Here is a 21179-nt window from a genome sequence, read left to right on the forward strand (position 1 = left end):
GCCAAAGCATACAGTATTTCTCATTTGCCTAGACACTGAAATCCATTTTTTGTTCTTTGTAAAACTCAAACCTAAATTCAGCACTTTGTACCATTTGTTCATAAAGAAAGTACTAGCATTCAAAACCCAACACAATGTCAAAAAAACTCACAATTGAACACAGCAGCCAGATTATATGACAGAAATCAGTGGAAAGAGGAAATCGTTGTCTCAGTAATGGTGGTTTTTGAGAAAATTACCTTTAAGTCATAAGTCATGCAGCATATATCATAGGGATGCTGCACATACATATGATGAAATTCAAGTTAAGGATCCTCTATAGACAGTGATTAATGTATGATTGCATCAGTAGTTGTTTTTTTTTCCAGGGTACTTGAATAATTCTGACCTCATATCTTTTTAAGTATAAGGATTCAGAGCCTCCCAAACATGGACAAAATCACAGGGTCAAATGCAGAGCCCATTCAGCAGGACGAATCAGAGCAGGGGGACGTCACTCTCCCAGAGACTTTAGAGAAGTTTCCAAAAAAGACCAGAGTTCCTCTGGAGAGGATTCCAGCCGCCTCTCTGCTGTGCGCTCAGCTTTGTCTGTCTCTGCCTCCACTCTCTGAACAAGCTCTCTTCTTCTCCTCGGCTGCTAGCAGAAACCCAGGAAATCAACCATGGAGGCCATCAAGAAGAAAATGCAGATGCTGAAACTAGACAAGGAGAATGCCATAGATCGCGCAGAACAAGCAGAGATAGACAAGAAAGGTGCAGAGGACAAATGCAAACAGGTAAATGGAATGAGTTTGGTGAACTGAAAACTGATTATCAGACAAGACTCTTTTTCTGTAGATCCATCCACATTTCTTTTGTTTTCCAACTGTGTTTAATTTAACACTCTGTTAAACTGGGAGAAGTGGATTAGAAAAAGTATGAGGAAAATTAGTCTAAGCAGTGATATAAATAACCTTTTTCGGTGTCTTTTAACTGAGTATTGAGCACAGAAATTGTATCATTTGACCTTCCATGTACATGTAGTATATATAAATCATCAGTAATCATCTGGTCAGTGTCATCAACTCCAAAAAAACGATGATTAATTCCAGTTTATGGTCCAGCATCTCTGATGAGTTGAACTATTTTTAGTCTTGTTCCTTAAGACCCGTCAGTCAGGATTAACTGAAAGACCAATGCCAAATATAGTGGTGTAAATATGTTAATATTTTTAAGTAGGTATACTTGATTACAGCCATTTCGTTAAGAGGCTCAGGTTGACAGGAACAACATTTTACACTATTTGATTGAATTTGACACAAATAACAGCATGAACAGGCCAGTCACTTTAGATTATTTACTGACCAAGATGAATGAATTGTTCCTGTAGATCTTTCATTGCCACTGTCTATTATTTATTTTTTATTTTATTTATTTTTTTCACTAAAACCCAATTCAACAAAGTCTTCTTCATCAAGGACACTGTCGTTCTTTATAATGGAAGCACAGCTGCTTTCCCATGAGAGTCGGAGCACATGTAAAAGGATATAGTTCATGAACATTATATCTTTTTAATTTTGAATCTGTGGCCTCAGAATATCTCATTTATTAGGATTGGATTGGTTCCTTTTACCAAGATTATTTGTTCCTGAAACTGACTGACCAACTCCATCTATTCTTGTCCCAAGGCCTTTGTTATTGCACCCATGGTCACCACACATGCTGTCCTTGATCTTTTTTTGTCCTGCTCCACCTTAATAGAATGGTTCATCATAATAGGATCAAGGCTTTGTACCATCTGGAGCCATCGGGCTGCGTTTGACGCCAAAGCTGCGATGCTTCTCATAACTGTCCCGATCCGTCAAACGGAATAAAGGGAAGGCATCTGTGCCTTGCTTTGACACCATTCACTTGTTCTGTCATCCACCGCTATTTTACACTTCTCAATTTATGAGCTGACCAAAGTGCAGCCTGCCTGTAAAGCTGGGCTCTATTTTTGCAACCAGCATTATCTGCTCTGCGTTACCATATGTAGAGGCAGACTGTCCCGCTGGCTCACAATAAATAGAGGCTGGTTTATGACACTAAGCCATGTGTGATGTTATGGTTAATGGGTGGTGGTTTACTTGACTCTTGTTAAAAGGGTGGGTGGGGGTGACCAGCAGCAGCTGCTGCAACCCTCCACTTTAACATAACTTTGCCGTTTATAATTGTCTCCTCATGCCCTCCCCAAACAGCCCACCTAAATGAGACACTCCGTTCTGAGCCTGGATTTACACATCATCATTTTTCACTGGTGTAGGAATGAGCTCAAGATGGGTGACACAATACTTGATAAGTAATGATCTTCCAAAATTTGGAGATACAAAAAAAATCTACCCTGAATTTGTCCTTCAGTCGGTCTTTCTATACTAGTGTTCAAATTAAGCATCAAGAACCTGGTCAAATAAATGCTTTTGAATAAACCTAGTCAAAGCACTTTCCTATATCTTTTATCGTATCATTTGACTGTATTTTCAGTGCTTGATGTGTGTGTTTGTGTGTGTGTAGCTGGAAGAGGAGCTCTTGGGCCTGCAGAAGAAGCTGAAGGGTGTGGAGGACGAGCTGGACAAATACTCCGAATCACTGAAGGATGCTCAGGAGAAACTGGAGCAGGCCGAGAAGAAGGCCGCAGACGTGAGTGACACACAAATGATTAAAGATTCAACACAGTCACTCGCTCTTTGTCTCAGTCACTCTTTGTTTGATATGCTATATACGCACAGTTATACACTACAGTTCCATTTTTTTAAAAGACAGAAATTAATACTTCAGCAAAGATGCATTAATTGATCATAAGTAACAGTAAAGGTAATTTATAAAATATATCTATTTCAAATAAAAGGTTTTTTTTTTTTTTTTTTTTTTTTTTTTTTGCTTTTTTACTAATCAAAGTGTTAAGAATTCAGCTTTGATCACAGAAATGAATTACATCTTACAATATATTAAACCAAAATAAAAAAAAACCCAGTAATTTTAAATTGTAACAATATTTCACAATATTGTTAATTTACTGTATTTTTTAATCAAATAAAAGCAGCATTCTTTCAAAAATGTTGAATAGAGGTCTATATTGTTTAATTGTCTGTTTACAATAATTCACCCATAAAATTGAATACAATATTTGTAAAACAATCTAAAATCACTGACACCTCATTTGGGTCATATTTCACCCCGTAGTAAAAAAGAAAAAGTATATTTAGAATAATACATACTGTATATATTACAATGAATCGCATTAGAATTGAGAACAGGGAGTGAGGAATGACAATGTCAGAAATCTTAATCGTCCTAAAAACAGGCCAGTGTTCAAACATAAGATCTAGACATGACATGTTTGAGTGTTGAGGAGCTAGAAGGATCTGGCTGCAGTCAGTGTGATATGTGTGTGTGGCCGTTAATCAAGAGAGCGGCCTGCTCTGATTGGGCCCGTCCTGTCAACAGCTGCTCGGGTGCCAAACCCCCCCACAGTCTCAGATTCTCCAAACACTTCATAAACACTGTCAGCACCTCACAGCTGACTGATGTCTGCATCTTACACTTCACCAAAGACCTCTTTCTGATTGATTCTGTTGGACTGATACCCCTCATGTTTCCAGGGCTTAACACAACCTTTGACCTTTCTACACTCACACTGTCAATTCATATAAATCTCAATACTCTTCACTGATGACCAAAATATAAGCATACTTTATCTATAATACAATATACATTACCCAAAGATACAAATGGTACTTCCAAAGTCTTTTTAGGCAATCTTTTTTCTGGACATTTTTTGACATTGGTATTCTTCCCCACAGTGTCATCTGATACCTTTCAATAAAGGTAGTGTGAAATATTAGTATTTTTCTATAGACAGTTTAAACTGCTCACAGAGGTCAGACAACTCTTGTTACATTAGTTATCAAATATATTAATTAAGAAACATATTCAATAATATTATATAATGAAAAAATATGAATACAATACAAATGATTATAAAAGTATCATTTCTAGGTTATTTAAAAACGTACAGCAATGTAGAAAAAAATGATAAACTGTGCATTATATAGCTTCAGAACTGAGAGTGGTGGAACCTGTGAAGAAAATGAAACTGCTTTTTAAGTAGAATCTGTATAGAACTTTTCCCAACCCATGTTGTCTCAAAGCAGCTTTACAGAAGATCAATCCAACTTAAAGCCCCAATCATGTGACTGCCATTGAAAAATCTCCCTAGGATCACGTTTTTGGGTAGAAAACCCCATCCTCCTCTAGCATTAAAATAAATGCACATAGGCTAATTACTAACTAGTTACAGGTGAGAATATGAAAAAAATCTCAGTTTAATCAGGAAACTTTTGCAGCTGCTTACTTCCAGTTCTAGGCTCTTTGACTGTGAGCTTCACTCACTGCATGTTGAACTGTATTTACACCATTAATGCGTGCCAAAAAAGGGAGAACCATCCAAGGAATGCAGTCTTTTGTTTACAGTGAAGTGATGTCATGATTTCCAGAGCTTCTGCTCAGCGTTTCACTGAATGGATTTGTCTAAGGACAGTGAACTCAGACAGCCCTTTCCAAGAGTTTGACTGAAACCTACTGTTTTATGCTTGTCATTCGTTTGAAATTAATTTGATTGCACACAATGAAGTAGAAAGTTTGTAAGCAATAAGACTCATCTCGCATTATTTGGGTACATAGGATCTTGACAGATAGGTCAACAAGAATGCATTAGTCTGTGAGTCAGTTTAAATCTATATATTTATAAGCCATGGTATGTCATCATCTGTCTTTCTTAAACAAAACTTAACTCAAAAGCTTATGTCGTGAATGAACCTACTACATGCCTTCTGTCACCTGATCTGACATGTGTATCAAGTAAAAAGCCTTTTAGTGTGATTTTACAAACATCCACCATCAGTTAGTGCTTCACATGCATTTTTACTGAGAACAATTTACAGATTTTTATCAAGTAAACATAAAAATAACATTATATTATTACAGGTTATATTTTGAGATAACATTTAATGGACTGTACCAACTCAGGCTTTCTTGATTAACCATACATTATTTTTTTTTTAAATCCAAAAATCAAGTTAAAATGGGAGTATCAAATATCACAGATTTATTTGTTCATCTAACCAGTTAATTGCAACTGCACCAAACTGGGTATTCTTGCTCAGTTTGGGCCTCTGAACTTCCCTGAGTATGTAACAAAAAAAAGGATGTATCAAATAATATACTTCAGAAAACTTTTTGATTTTTTTTTCAAGCATTAAAAAAAATCTGACTTATTTCATATGCCAGGCTTAACTCTATTTAAGACTTTGGTTTTTAATAAGTAAACTATTTAAAAATATTTTATGAATGAAGTTATTTTCATGAATGAGTGCGTCCGGTGTTTTGATAATGAAGGTTTATTTCACCCGTAGACAGGGTTGCCAGGTTTTCAAAAATAAAACCCGCCCAATTCCGTTTCGGGGAGTTCCACTGGTGCACATCGTGACCCGAGGGGTGAAATACACGTTTTTGGTAAATTTCGAATTCCAGGGGCTGAATATCACGTTATTGCTTCAACCCGCGACAACAGTGAGACAGTTTCCTTTAACACGGGAAAACCGAGGACCTGGCAACACTGCCCGTGGAGATCTCCGCTCGCTCCGAGCTCATCTGGAGACTCCTCAGGCCAGGTAAATCACGACCCCTTCATTATGAGGGAAACTGCTCGGCGTGAGTGTTGAGAAGCAGCCTCCCGTCTGGGAGGAGCACTAGACCGAGCTGCTCCTGCTTCTGGGTCACCTGAGAGGTGCGCGGCGCCATCTATTGTTCCGGCGAAGACGAGCGGTTACTGCAGCCCGACGGATGTTTGTTTCGCCCTGGGTGTGAATAGAGCGTACTGTATGTCGGCGATTCACGCTAAACTTTTCCAGGGGAAACGAGGACTTCTTTATAAAAACCTTAGAGGAAGAAACTGACATGACCGGTGTCTGATAAAGTCAAGATCACTGGGATATAGCGATATCGCTGCTTCCCTGCCCGGGAACTGAGTGGGAATAATGGCTTCGATGAGCTCCATAGAAGCGGTGAAGAGGAAGATCCAGAGCCTGCAGCAGCTGGCGGACGATGCGGAGGAGCGGGCAGAGATGCTGCAGAGAGAGGTGGACGAGGAGCGGACGGCCAGAGAGAGAGTGAGTGACCCTCCGGAGAAACACTCCTGCGGGGCTCGAGGCTCACATTCAGCCTTTATCTGTCTGTTTACACTGACTGTCCACGGTTTAACTTCAGAAACATCCTGTCCCCTGCAGCACGAGTGTAGTACCAGTGGCCATATAGACGGTTCCGAGGACTACAGCATCTTTATTAATTCCTCAAATTTAATGTAAAACTGGTGTTCCTCATGGCTGGCAGTTTTGTAGTGAGTGCTCTGTCTTTGGGATGCTCTGGTTTCTTAAATAAAATCCAAACATTAAGTTCACTTCAGAAATACATTAGCCAAATATCAGTATCACTGTAGGTGAATCAGTGCAGAACCACACACTGTTCAACAGAACAGACGTGAGTGTGAGCTGCTGACCTGTCGGGGGAGATTGAGCTAATGCACTGACATGAGAAGCAGATTAGGCTTTTATTGAGGGCGAGTGATCTGCAGAGAGACTCACAGCATCTCTCACGTCAAAATCAAGCTCTTTATGGCACACGGACCTGTGAATATGTGATGCAAGTGCTCAGGTAAAACAGGTGATTACACCTGATTGTAGACGCTTGAGTCCCTCCCAGACCAGGGTCATCTTCTGGTGGACTTGTCTACTGTAAGAACGAAGTGTATTTAGTTTACATCCGAGTCCCATAGTGAGGTGCCTCTGGTTAACATTGCACTCTGGGAGATTTGTTTGATTAAAAATATAAAAATGTTATCAAAATCAATAATTGAACAAGAACTTGATTCTGTGTTCTTATGTAAATTTTTGTGCAGGATTTTTAAACATTTGCACTATGTAACTTTCAGCCCTATGCATTAGTCAAGGTAGTGTAAATCAGTAATTCTAGTAATTCAGATTGGCTTTTAAAATGGATCGTAAACATCTTACATGAGGTTTTCGGTTGTTATAGCCTATTTAATCCTGGATTTTAACCTCGCAATGAAAATGGTATTTGGTGACATGAATAAATATTCCCACATTTAAAGGGTTGAGATAGTAACAGCATTGCTAGCGTGTAGTTAGCTTATTCTAAGTATTGGACAAACAGTTTATAGTGAGCTCAACCCTCTTTACTTTGTGAACTTTGCATTTTTAAAGTTTAACTTAAAGCCAGTAATGCATTCAGAGAGAGTGTGTCTGATGTGAACTTGTCCAGCCATAAAATCATAACTATTGCCAGGGAAGAAGCATGAACTGATCTATACTAGAGTGAGTGTGCATTGTGCATTGACCAGACAGTGTAAGAAAGCATCTTATATTATAATATTACAATATCAAAAATATTATATTACCAATGTTACAATTTCTGCATGGCATTCATTTTATAGCCTTTAATTTGCACATTGTTCTGAGTGAACACTGATTAGGATATGAAAGCAACTTTTGTCCAAAAAAATGTATTTGAGAGATGTACTGATTGTTCAAATAATTATTAGTTGCAACAGTAAAAAGTTGTGCATCTGAGAAAACAACAAAATGAAGAAAGATAATTTGTAGTTGAAATCAAAACTTGGTTTATATTGGTGTTCTAGATGCAGTTTTGCACTTAATTGGACATTAATCACAATATTTTCACATTGCATGCCACCATCACATTATTCAACAAGATTACCACAAATCAAATGTATCCTCCATGGCATGCAGCCTTGGTGTGCATTGACTGATTCTCCTGTGATGGCAGGCCGAGGCTGAGGTGGCGTCCCTGAACAGACGTATCCAGCTGGTGGAGGAGGAGTTGGATCGCGCTCAGGAGAGACTCGCCACTGCGCTACAGAAGCTGGAGGAGGCTGAGAAAGCCGCGGATGAGAGCGAGAGGTGTGACGGCATTATCTTTAACAACATATGTCAGCAGTTTTTATTTATTTGACTCACATCCATTTAGTTTATTTTGTGGATACCTGTTCAAAGCCAGAGTTTTAGGTAGTTTCATGCAGTTTTTCTGTCACTTGAAAGGCAAATTTTCTGCTCTTTAAAGGATTAGCCATCCTTCCAGGGTGTCATGGGAAATTACCTTAAACCTGTTGTGTCTAGACTTACTGAGTTTGTCTGTTCATGACACTTCTGAGTGTAATGCTGGCCATGTGGTTTCTCCCTACAGAGGAATGAAGGTGATAGAGAACAGAGCAACAAAAGATGAGGAGAAGATGGAGATCCAGGAGATGCAGCTGAAGGAGGCCAAACACATCGCTGAGGAGGCTGACCGCAAATATGAGGAGGTGTGCATGTCAGCTGACCTCACAATATTAAATGATTGAAATTAATTTAAATCAGGCTTCTTATAACTAGAAGCTTTTCTCAATATATGGAATTATGGCCATGCATAAAAGTTCCAAAAACGTTCACAATGGTGGCATGGAACAAGGACAACAGTATTATTTCTAGATTCAGAAACACTTAGAATTCAGATGAAAGAAGAAAGTAAGCCCATAAGCTTGGTTGAAATAATGAGGAAATAATTTATTTAGATTTTCTTATATTTCATATTTATTCTTTTAAGAATTTTTATCCGTGGCATTAGTGTGGTAATTTTTTGGTAAATGTGATAGATGCATGTATATTCCTGTCCAGTGACCATGCACAAATTAATTCATCAGCTGCTGAATTTTGATTGGCTGTTGGTAGCAATTTCTGATTATGTGTCTTATTGATATATATGATATAAGGATAAGATATACATATAAGGATATGCAAGCACTTTTACTGAAAAACAAGCATGCTGCTTTGTTGGTCAAATGGTCAAAAGGTTAATATATTTTTGTTGTTGTTGTAGTGTGGAAGATGTGTCACTATACCTAAATGTCCTGCATTACCGTTTATTGGGGATTAACTTGGCTTTACAGGTCTGTGATAGTTGTTATTTGACAGTAATTGTTAAATTGGGTTTATTTGTGTGCTTGTTGGACTGCAGGTGGCGCGTAAACTGGTGATTCTTGAGGGTGAGCTTGAGCGCTCTGAGGAGCGAGCTGAAGTGGCTGAGGCGTAAGTACATTTAATGCATGTAAAACAGTTTAGTTGAGACTGAACTTTATTGCATTATTATTCCATAAATCATCAATAACATCAGTAGTCTTGAGTGTTAACAAGGGATTCTGTCGTCATTGGTATTTCATACTGATATTTTAATTTCAGTGATTTGGGAGCATATTCCTGAATGCTGAAAGTATAGACTAACATTATGGATACATGAAAAAGCTTTATCTGCATTTGGTTAACTACTGTTTAATCAAATTCCTTGCCAGAGTACAGTGTTAGAAAAAATATATTTATTGTTTTGACTGTCAGAAACAATGTGTGGAATATGTATGTGTGCATATGCGATGGTAACAAAAGTGCATAACATTTGCATGAAAAACTGAGTTTAATATGCATGTTCTGGACTAACTCAGTCGAGTCAGGCAGCTGGAAGAGGAACTTAGACTCATGGACCAGAATATGAAATCCATGATGGCCGGAGAGGAAGAGGTACTGCTGAGAGACTGATGTAGCATGTTAATGCCGACTTCTCTTGACCTGTCCTAACTTTAAGAGATCTATGACCTCCTGTGCGGCTCTTCTTGACTCTGTCCCTGTGCAGATAAATGCTTCTTTTTGCAAATGAAAAAGGGGCCTCAACTAGAACCTTGGGGAATACACACTTTATTTACTGCTGTTTTGTAAAAAGCACCTTGAAAAATAACATTTTATTTGTTATTATTTTTTATAAAAAAATGTTGCATTACTCCTTTTTTTGGGGGAAACTGTTTTGTGAATGACATGTAAAGACATTTAAAGTGACTGATGTGCTTGGAACACTGAATGGTTCTAATATTCAGACAAAATTAAAAGGATTGACCTCATTGTTCCATTCAGGTTGGGGTGTCTTTTTATAAAAACAGCTGCCTTTCCTGTCTTCTCAAAGTGCTGTCTCTCTCCTTTCCTTTGCCCTTTCTTTTCCTGCATCTCTTGGTGTGGTACAGCAAATCTGGTGACCTAGAGGAAGAACTGAAAAATGTCACCAACAATTTGAAGTCCCTGGAGGCACAGTCTGATAAGGTAGGCTGAGCCTTCAAAGCGTTTATTGCAGTGAAAAGTCCAAATGCCCTGCAGTTCACTTTCAAGTCAGACTGCCCTTGTTCAGTCTTACAGGGCTAATCTGTAATTGTGTTTGTAATTTTGGTCTTTGTACAACAAATGATTGTATAACATATGTAATTTATCCAAATTTTAAGCCAACCTTAAAAATGAGATTCCCCTTGTTAAAGCAGCATTTTATACAGGGTGAGTTAGCCTTGTATTGTGAATTGTTCCCTTTGTCAAGTAAAATAGCTTTCTCATACTCACAGTCTCCATTGACTTCGCTGCCATCTCTCTTGCCAATGCTGTGCAATGTTCTTCTTCTGATTTCATATGCATTTTAAATTACATTTTCATATGTATTTTAGTATTCTGTTAATGAACATTTAGCCTGTAAAGAGTTCTTAAATATTAAATGGTATGTAAATAAAACCTTTGTTTATCTTCAAAGGCATAATTATTGCACAGATTGCAAAGAATGCCCTTGCTTTTCAGTTTATCTTTAAACACTGATAGCTGCAGCATCAATGATTCATTTTTGTTTTATTCCCCAGTACTCCACGAAGGAAGACAAATATGAAGAAGAAATCAGAGTACTCACTGACAAACTCAAAGAGGTGAGTTTAATAATATTCAGCACAACTGGATTTGCTCATCTCTATCCAGTTATAAACACAAGGCGAGCGGTTTGGCCCATTTGAATTTGATTTCGTCACACATTATACATAGGCTCCATGCTTAAGCTAAACAGCCTTGACCATGGAAACTGCAGTGATGATGTTAACTGTAAAACGTGATTGTGCCATACACAATGGTAATTACAAACTTGTCAGTCTACACAGCACCACCCCTATAGAAACACTGCCGTTAACACTATATATCTTTTTTTTATGTATCGATTTATTATACATTTTACTATTATTATGCTAATTATATATAGTATATTAAGGGGACTGTCACTTTTATGCAGATTAATGTGTAAAGTTCCATCCATCCATCCATCCATCTTCTTCCGCTTATCCGGGGCCGGGTCGCGGGGGCAGCAGTCTAAGCAGAGAACCCCAGACTTCCCTCTCCCTAGACACTTCCTCCAGCTCTTCTGGGGGGACACCGAGGCGTTCCCAGGCCAGCCGGGAGACATAGTCTCTCCAGCGTGTCCTAGGTCTTCCCCGGGGTCTCCTCCCAGTGGGACGCGCCCGGAACACCTTCCCGGGAAGGCGTCCAGGAGGCATCCGGAACAGATGCCCGAGCCACCTCAGCTGACCCCTCTCGATGTGGAGGAGCAGCGGCTCTACTCTGAGCTCCTCCCGGGTGACTGAGCTTCTCACCCTATCTCTAAGGGATCGCCCAGCCACCCTGCGGAGAAAGCTCATTTCGGCCGCCTGTATCCGGGATCTTGTCCTTTCGGTCATGACCCAAAGCTCATGACCATAGGTGAGAGTAGGAACGTAGATTGACCGGTAAATCGAAATTTCTTCACCACGACAGACCGGTACATCGACCGCATTACTGCAGAAGCTGCACCGATCCGTCTGTCAATCTCCCGTTCCATCCTTCCCTCACTCGTGAACAAGACCCCAAGATACTTAAACTCCTCCACTTGAGGCAGGAACTCTCCACCAACCTGAAGTGGGCAAGCCACCCTTTTCCGACTGAGGACCATGGCCTCGGATTTGGAGGTGCTTATTCTCATCCCAGCCGCTTCACACTCGGCTGCAAACCGTCCCAGTGCATGCTGAAGGTCCTGGCTTGATGAGGCCAACACGACAACATCATCCGCAAAGAGCAGAGACGAAATCGTGTTGTCACCAAACCTGACCCCCTCCGGCCCCTGGCTGCGCCTAGACATTCTGTCCATAAAAATCATGAACAGAACCGGCGACAAAGGGCAGCCCTGCCGGAGTCCAACACGCACCGGGAACAAGTCTGACTTACTGCTGGCAATACAAACCAAGCTCCTGCTCCGGTCGTACAGGGACCGGATAGCCCTTAGCAAAGGGCCCCGGACCCCATACTCCCGGAGCACCCTCCACAGGCCGCCGCGAGGGACACAGTCGAATGCCTTCTCCAAATCCACAAAGCACATGTGGACTGGTTGGGCAAACTCCCATGAACCCTCCAGCACCCTGTAGAGGGTATAGAGCTGGTCCAGTGTTCCACGGTCTGGACGAAAACCACACTGTTCCTCCTGAATCCGAGGTTCTACTATCGGCCGGATTCTCCTCTCCAGTACCCTGGCATAGACTTTCCCAGGGAGGCTGAGAAGTGTGATCCCCCTGTAGTTGGAACACACCCTCCGGTCCCCCTTCTTAAAAAGAGGGACCACCACCCCGGTCTGCCATCCCAGAGGCACCGTCCCCGACTGCCACGCGATGCTGCAGAGGCGTGTCAGCCAAGACAGCCCCACAACATCCAGAGACTTGAGGTACTCAGGGCGGATCTCATCCACCCCCGGTGCCTTGCCACCGAGGAGTTTCTTGACTACCTCGGTGACTTCAGCTTGGGTGATGGACGAGTCCACATCTGAGCCCTCAGCCTCTGCTTCCTCAATGGAAGACGTGACACCGGGATTGAGGAGATCCTCGAAGTATTCCTTCCACCGTCCAACGACATCCCCAGTTGAGGTCAACAGCTCCCCACCTCTACTGTAAACAGCGTTGGTAGGGCACTGCTTCCCTCTCCTGAGGCGCCGGACGGTTTGCCAGAATCTCTTCGAGGCTGACCGATAGTCCTTCTCCATGGCCTCACCGAACTCCTCCCAGGCCCGAGTTTTTGCCTCCACAACCACCCGGGCTGTAGTCCGCTTGGCCTGCCGGTACCTGTCAGCTGCCTCAGGAGTCCCACAAGCCAACCAGGCCCAATAGGACTCCTTCTTCAGCTTGACGGCATCCCTTACTTCCGGTGTCCACCACCGGGTTCGGGGATTGCCACCTCGACAGGCACCGGAAACCTTACGGCCACAGCTCCGAGCGGCCGCTTCGACAATGGAGGTGGAGAACATGGTCCACTCGGACTCAATATCTCCAGCCTCCCTCGGGATCCGGTCGAAGCTCTGCCGGAGGTGGGAGTTGAAGATCTCTCTGACAGGAGACTCGGCCAAACGTTCCCAGCAGACCCTCACAGTACGTTTGGGTCTGCCGAGTCTGTCCAGCTTCCTCCCCCGCCATCGGATCCAACTCACCACCAGGTGGTGATCGGTTGACAGCTCCGCCCCTCTCTTCACCCGAGTGTCCAAGACATACGGCCGGAGGTCGGATGAAACGACCACAAAGTCGATCATCGACCTACGGCCTAGGGTGTCCTGGTGCCACGTGTACTGATGGACACCCTTATGCTTGAACATGGTGTTCGTTATGGACAAGCTGTAACTAGCACAGAAGTCCAATAACTGAACACCGCTCGGGTTCAGATCAGGGGGGCCGTTCCTCCCAATCACGCCCCTCCAGGTGTCACTGTCGTTGCCCACGTGGGCGTTGAAGTCCCCCAGTAAAACGACGGAGTCCCCAGTCGGAGCACTTTCCAGCACCCCTCCCAGAGACTCCAAGAAGGCCGGGTACTCTGCACTGCCGTTCGGCCCGTAGGCACAAACGACAGTGAGAGACCTATCCCCGACCCAAAGGCGCAGGGAAGTGACCCTCTCGTTCACCGGGGTAAACTCCAACACATGGCAGCTGAGCTGCGGGGCTATAAGCAAACCCACACCAGCCCGCCGCCTCTCACCATGGGCAACTCCAGAGTGGTGAAGAGTCCATCCTCTCTCGAGGAGTGTGGTTCCAGAGCCCAAGCTGTGCGTAGAGGTGAGCCCGACTATCGCTAGTCGGAACCTCTCAACCTCACGCACAATCTCGGGCTCCTTCCCCACCAGTGAGGTGACGTTCCACGTCCCTAGAGCTAGTTTCCGTGTCCAGGGATCGGGCTGTCGAGGCCCCCGCCTTCGACTGCCGCCCATTTGTCTAAGCACCGGCCACTTACGGTCCCTCCTGTAGGTGGTGAGCCCACGGGAAGGCGGCCCCACGTCGCTCCTTCGGGCTGAGCCCGGCCGGACCCCGTGGGGAGAGGCCCGGCCACCAGGTGCTCGCATACGAGCCCCAACCCTGGGCCTGGCTCCAGGGTGGGGCCCGGCTGCGCCATACCGGGCGACGTCACGGTCCTTAGATTTAGTCTTCTCATAAGGGGGTTCTGAACCGCTCTTAGTCTGACCCGTCGCCTAGGACCTGTTTGCCTTGGGAGACCCTACCAGGGGCATATAGCCCCGGACAACATAGCTCCTAGGGTCATTCGGGTACTCAAACCCCTCCACCACGTTAAGGTGGCAGTTCAAGGAGGGGTGATCAAAAAATAAAGTAAAGTTATACATTATATTTAGTAAATATATATTACATCATTATGTCTTAATTATTTGTACTGTATTAAATAATAATACATTGTTTTGTATAGTTGCTTTAAAAATGGCTTTCTCAAAGCACTTTACAACAGAAGCTACAACATAAAAATGAAAACACAAAATACAGAGCAAGAAACAGAAAAGAAACATTGAATAACACTAAATAAACAAGAAACTGAAAACAAAATGAATCAATTAAAAGCAATCCTGAAGGTAAAACGTTTTAAGATGAGATTTAAAAATACCTAATAAATTTGCTTCCCTGATGTCAACCAGGAGAGAATTCCACAATTTGGGGGCATAAAATGAGAAGGCCTTATCTAGGTGTATAAAGTAATAAAATCTCGGCCTAGTACTGAGGAACCCATGCAGACTATGGATTATCTTGTATGTTAGCATAAGGATTTTAAAATCAACACGGAATCTTACCGAGAGCTAATGCAACAATGTCACAGGACAAGACAAAATTCATGCTACTGAAGTTTAATACGCGATTTAGACGCTATAATGAGAAAGGGTGTTAACAATAGTCTAAACATGAAAAAAACTATCATTTTTTCATAATTTACTTTGTAGATCGAGCTTAACACCATCTACAGACAGAGCTAAAGAACCAGCATTATGCTGTTGATGCGGAGACCCGTGGTTCTATTCAAACTATTCAAACACAGAAAATTGTTAGACATCCATGTCTTAATCTCCGAAATACAATTTCAAAAAGATAGAATAAGTCCATATCTTGACCTGATTTTGAGAAGGATATAAATCTGGGTGTCATCAGCATAAGAATGGTAGGTAAGTTTAAGAGATCTTATTAGTTGATAGAGTAGAAAAATATAAATGCTAAAAAGAAAAAGGACCAAGAATTGAGCCCTGGGGGACACCAGTACTTTTAAATTAAATGTTCTCTCCTGCTGGAATGACCTGCCCAACTCAATCCGAGCAGCTGAGTCTTTAGCCATCTTCAAGAATTGGCTAAAAACACATCTCTAACATCTTTATTTGACTCTCTAACTCTAGCACTCTCTATTCTAATTCTATTCTTTAAAAAAATTCCCCTTTTAGACTTGCACTCTGTTCATTAACTGCTTGTTTTCTTTAATAAAAAGGTAGCTTCTCTAATCTTTTTGTATTCTATTTGCTTTCTTTTTATTTATTATATAATAATAATAATAATTAAAAAAAACTTGCTACGTGTACTGTGTTTAAGCTAACTGAGACTTGTTATAGCACTTGCTGTATATATCATTGCTCTTTTGTTGTTTTTGATTGCTTCCATTGTCCTCATTTGTAAGTCGCTTTGGCTAAAAGCATCTGCTAAATGAATAAATGTGTAGATGTTTTGACACTGGCTTACCAAAGTAGTCAGTCCATCCATGCAATGTTGAACTTCGTTATCTCAGAGATAAAGAAAGATCTTTATCTCTGGCAAAAGATAGGATGCATTTACAGGTTTGGTTTCAGTTGATTACAGGTTCACAGTCACTTAATCCAGTGCTTTAAAAAAAAAAAGATTGTGTCAAAGCAACTGAACATCATTTATTAGGAAAAAAGTGTGTAAATAATGCTAAATGACAGTTAAAGGCAGTTCATCATTGAATTCAGTGATGTCATCTCTGTTCAGTTTAAATAGTGTCTGTGCATTTATTTGCCATCAAGTCAATGATATCGCTGTGTCCTAGTGTATTTTTATATTGAGAAAGTTCATTCAAATTGTTGATTTTCTTTTCTCTAGGCTGAAACACGTGCTGAGTTTGCTGAGAGGTCTGTGGCGAAGCTTGAGAAGACCATTGATGATTTAGAAGGTACATCATCAAGATTTATACTGCTGCCTGTAAATAATGACAAAATAACAGGAATGCACTTGTGTGTATTAGCAGGTTTGCTGCCTTATTTATTCTAATTATAACTTCTCTCACATGTTTTCTAAACCAAAATGATTAACAGGAAAATGGAAAAACTGTTTCACCTGACCAGATAGAGCTAGTTGTCTTATACTAACGTTGCTTGAAATGTCATAGGGGTTGTGTGCACTTCTGACAGATGGATCTAGTGTCTTTTGAAGGACTGAAAATGCATGTCATCTGTTTTTGGTGAGGTGACTGACACCTTAGAGGTTGAGGGAATAAGAACGACACGTGAGAGCATGTTTCATGGGATTTTGTGGTTGGAGTTTCATTTGAGAGTGACTCATCAAGGTGACTCTTTAGTGAGCTTGAAAATGATGCTCGTGCCAAGGTTTTCTAACCAAGATTTCATACTGATTGCTTGTTCAGACATTGCAGTGAAACAACTGTGATAGTTGAATTTGGTCTTTATAGTCCTCCATCTCACAGTGTTATTTTGTCTTTTTCTGCTGCTTGTTTCGTTCTGTCCGTCTCGTGTGTGTCTGTGTTCTCCTCTGGGACGATGTACAGATGAGGTGTACGCTCAGAAACTGAAGGGTAAAGCCCTCAGCGAGGAGCTGGATCTGGCTCTGAACGACATGACTACCCTCTAAGCGCTCTCTCCGTCTCCTCCTCATCCTTTTCCCTCTCCTCCTCCTTTTGCATTGTCCATTTGTCTAACGGTTTTCTGTCTGTTTTTCTCCATATGACTGAATCGGTCATCAGACGTTATTTGTTCAGTCTGATTTGACGGAGCTCTGGCTGCAGCTCAAGTTTTGTGTCCTGTCTTTGTGGTCTGTAATGGAGCGGTCAACATTGTGTGTTGTTCTCACGAATGTCCATCCTGAGGTCCGAGTAACTTCCATAATGTTGACACTTCCACTGCAGCATCTGTGTCATACGTGCTCGCTGCTGCTTTACTTTATCCTGCTGTTGTAATAAATTTAAGAAATGTCCTTCTGTTTCCTTGCGTTTTTCTTATTTTCTGTATTTATTTATTTGGTGTTATCACAAATTTGTCATTATGTGTGAAAGTGAATCATTCAGATTGTGACAACCAGATATGCAGTGAATAAGTCTGAATTCAATCGTTGTGCAGCGTAGTGTACATATGCACACGAGAACAAACCCTGTGAAGATTGCTACTACACTTGTTTCAGAGAGGAAGCATCATGTCATTTATTCGACACCCCTATTGGGTAAATAAGTTGCTTGCAATTGCCAGTTCATGCAGAAATATCGCCATATGAAAGGAAAAGTGTCTTCCTTATTCTAAGAGACTTATTAGCAACTATCAAAAACAAATCAATTAGATTTAAAAAAAACTGTACTTGTATAATACTATCAATAAAAGAGCGTTTGAAAATTTCAAGGGATGTCTAATTAGGAAAATGTATCTTTCACAATGTTTTTTTCATGAGAACAGACACTCTCCACTGCGTTGTGTGCACTTCTGTATCAGGCAGTGCAGCGAACAGATGGTAATCAATCGAAGAGCTTGAAATGACACATTTCAACACACATTCTTCTTCCTGGTTTTTCTGTTAATTACAGTGAATGCTTAGGTCAGAAACATACCTTAACTCTTACTTCCATGTTTATTTTCTATTCTACATGTGTTGGTCTGGTGGTGATTACTAAATACTTAAAGGGATACTCCTCCCCAAAGTGAAAATTTTGTCATTAATCACTTACCCCCCATGTCCAAACCCGTAAAAGCTTCGTTTGTCTACTGAACTCAATCTGAGATATTTTGAATGTAAACCGTGAGGCTTGTGCCTGTCCCATAGACTGCCAAGTAAATTACACTGTCAAGGTCCAGAAAAGTATGAAAAATATTGTCAGAATAGTCCATCTCCCATCAGTGGTTCATCCGTAACATTATGAAGTGACGAGAAGACTGTTTGTAAATGAAGAAAACAAAAATAAGGACTTAGAATAGGCGAAGTGACTTGGAGCGGCTGACACAGAAGAGCATGTGCAGCATACGGTGATGAGAGACAGAGGAGACTGTTGACAAAGACATTGTTGAAGAAAGTCCTTATTGTGTTCTGAAGATGAACTAAGCTTTTACGGGTTTGGAACGGCATTGGGGTAAGTGATTGATGACAAAATGTTCATTTTGGGGTGGAGTATCCCTTTGAGGGGGGCTCTTTGAGGAGTTTCTGTCAAATATTGGCACCTGTGATTAGAATTTACAGAAGAATGAAATAATAAAAACTGATGTCAGTGTTTATGTACATACTTGGGGTGTTCCAGAAAGAAAGTTTAGCTAACCCGCATATGAAAGAATACAAAAACTAGCTTGAGGTGCATTTTTTTTTTTTTTGTAGAAACATCTACTGTTTCTATTTTGCATTACGACGGTGTCCATGTTGTTGTTCCTTTGCAATATTCCTGTTTTTTTTTTTTCTCACACAAATTTGTAACTTTGACAATGTGGTTAGAGTTGCATGTGATATTGACAGCTCCTTTTAAAATGCCCTGGCTTTATTAAATATTGAATGCTGCAAACTGCAGATGGTTCTAAAATATGACTTTTTGTTGATAGCTGGTTTGACAGAAGAACAAAAACTTGATAGATAGAGGGAACAATGAAACAATGCACTGCAAAGATACAGTTATCCATGAGGTTTATAGCTTGATGTGTGCTCAGGGGTTTATATTAACTCCAGGGACAGTTGTATTAATATTACAGGATTAGTTGCAGACAAACCAGTCTGAGCTCACCAATCCATGTTTAGAAAGCATAAAATTCAGCCTGATTTAGAATTTAGAATACTAACTGGTAAAGTAACACATAACTTTAAAATTTGCAACAAAATATCTGAGTTTTCCAAGTCAGTAACTTAATTTACTTTTTCCAAATGTATCAGCTGACAGCTCTCCTGTCCTCGTGTTGAGAGAAATCAGCAGAGGAGGAGGCGCTTCCTTCAGCCTGAGGCTTATTCATTTAACTTTTGGTGTGAAAGGGCCTTTTCAGTTGCCCCCCCCCCCACACACACACACCAAAAACAAACAAAAAACAAACATGCAAGACCAGGCCAGGTAAACAAAAATAACGCAAAGGTAACACAATGCATTGCTCTCCATAAGAAATAACGCAATTAGTTACTTTTCATGGAGTAATGCAATATTACAAAGCATTACTTTTTAAAGCAACTTTCCCCAACATGGCATGTAATCAAACCTGACACGTGTCAGTCCCAAAACAATGGTTGCATTTTTCCTGCTTGGAGACTCTCAGAACTGTACCAATAAATGGTGTCCAAAAGACACATCAGATACAAACCTGAAGAGACCGCATCATTGGTCCCGGAAAATCAATCTATTGTTCTTGTGCTTATTCATTTTCTATATACTCTATTTGAAAGAATCTGGTTTCTTTGAGAATGATAAAGAGTTATTTTGCCATTCCTGTTATTTTGATCATCATGATTCACACTTGATTGTGAGGTTGTAAATTAAGGCTGTCTCACCAAATCTCTTTTTGTTCTCACAACACCAGAGAAACTGGCCCAGGCCAAGGAGGAGAATCTGAACATGCACCAAGTGCTTGACCAGACCCTTCTGGAGCTCAACAATTTATAAAGACGGAGTCTCACAGCACACTAAGCTCTCCAGCGGGGCCTGACGCAGCTCTTTGCTTTGATAAGTCATGTCTTTATAGTCACACACTTGCCAGTTTCTTTCCAACAGTCCGATGCAAACAATGTCTTGCAATAATAGCAATGCAGCAGTATGTTAAACAAATCATTTAATTGGATTTGTAGTATTTGTAATAAAATCATTGTGACCTCTTTATTAGATTTTTTGAAGCATTGTTTACTACAAATGTAGTTTTTGACCTCAACTGAAAAAATGCTGTAATTTTCAACTTTAAATTTAACCCTACCAACAATTTAAAGGAAAGGTTTTGTACAATGGAATCACTTTTGAGGTTACTATTTTTAAGCATTTTCATTGATTTGTACCAAAATGCACATCCTGTGATTGTAACCTGCAAAAATTGTAACATGAATGTTCTTGTATGCAGTGCTACAAACGTGTGGCCTTTCAATGAAATCTGCTGTTCCAAATGCAACATATGCTATTTAAATGCAGATCTCATGTCCTACTCCCAAAGGGTCCAAAAATTAATTTGTGCTGATAAACCCTTGCTTTAAAAAAAATTTGTGAAATGGCAAAAACAAAGCATCTGTGCTAATTAAATAAATTTGGGCCTGTAAGACATAGCTTTTGTTTTTGACTAGAATAACTACTACAGATGTTTGCAAATTTTTCTTCTGTCTATTTGACAGATCTGACCAAATCTGTGAATAATAACAGTCTGTACTCAAGGCAATGATAATAATGATGATGATGAAACAAATTATGGGGTTGAATGAGATCGCTGAAGCTGTTATTATTTCTTTGTTATATATTTGAAACAATGCAATGGATTTGATTAATTAGGGGAAATATTTTTAATGTTGTTTAAAAGTGACCTCTTTGTCCAACACCTTCTAATGCAGATCACTACGTAATAAATCCCCCCCCCCCAAAAAAAAACAAAACAATTATGTGGTATGTAAAAGCGATAACATTTGGATCATTGAAAATAATTCCTGCAAATTTTATGCATCACCTGTAAATGTATAATGTTAATGTTTGAGCTGT

General features: G+C 40.7%; 1 protein-coding gene across 8 annotated transcripts; it reads left to right on the plus strand.

Moving 5' to 3' along the window:
• The first annotated feature begins 555 nt into the window (after positions 1 to 555).
• Positions 556 to 20661, plus strand: tpm2 (tropomyosin 2 (beta)). 8 transcript variants are annotated; one of them, XM_059525346.1, is made up of 9 exons: positions 556 to 776; positions 2530 to 2655; positions 7879 to 8012; positions 8296 to 8413; positions 9106 to 9176; positions 9584 to 9659; positions 10805 to 10867; positions 16370 to 16439; positions 20029 to 20656. In XM_059525346.1, the coding sequence occupies exons 1-9, from the start codon at positions 663 to 665 to the stop codon at positions 20109 to 20111; spliced, it is 855 nt and encodes a 284-aa protein (XP_059381329.1). In that variant the 5' UTR covers positions 556 to 662; the 3' UTR covers positions 20112 to 20656. The 8 variants fall into 8 exon arrangements, with proteins under 8 accessions (XP_059381329.1, XP_059381328.1, XP_059381327.1 ...); XM_059525345.1 differs by lacking the exon at positions 20029 to 20656 and adding an exon at positions 17052 to 17476 and having other exon boundaries at positions 561 to 776; XM_059525344.1 differs by lacking the exon at positions 9584 to 9659 and adding an exon at positions 10154 to 10229 and having other exon boundaries at positions 564 to 776; positions 20029 to 20651.
• Positions 20662 to 21179: the final 518 nt, after the last annotated feature.

This window comes from Carassius carassius, chromosome 35 (genome assembly GCF_963082965.1).
Source record: "Carassius carassius chromosome 35, fCarCar2.1, whole genome shotgun sequence".
In the NCBI taxonomy this organism is placed as follows: domain Eukaryota; kingdom Metazoa; phylum Chordata; class Actinopteri; order Cypriniformes; family Cyprinidae; genus Carassius; species Carassius carassius.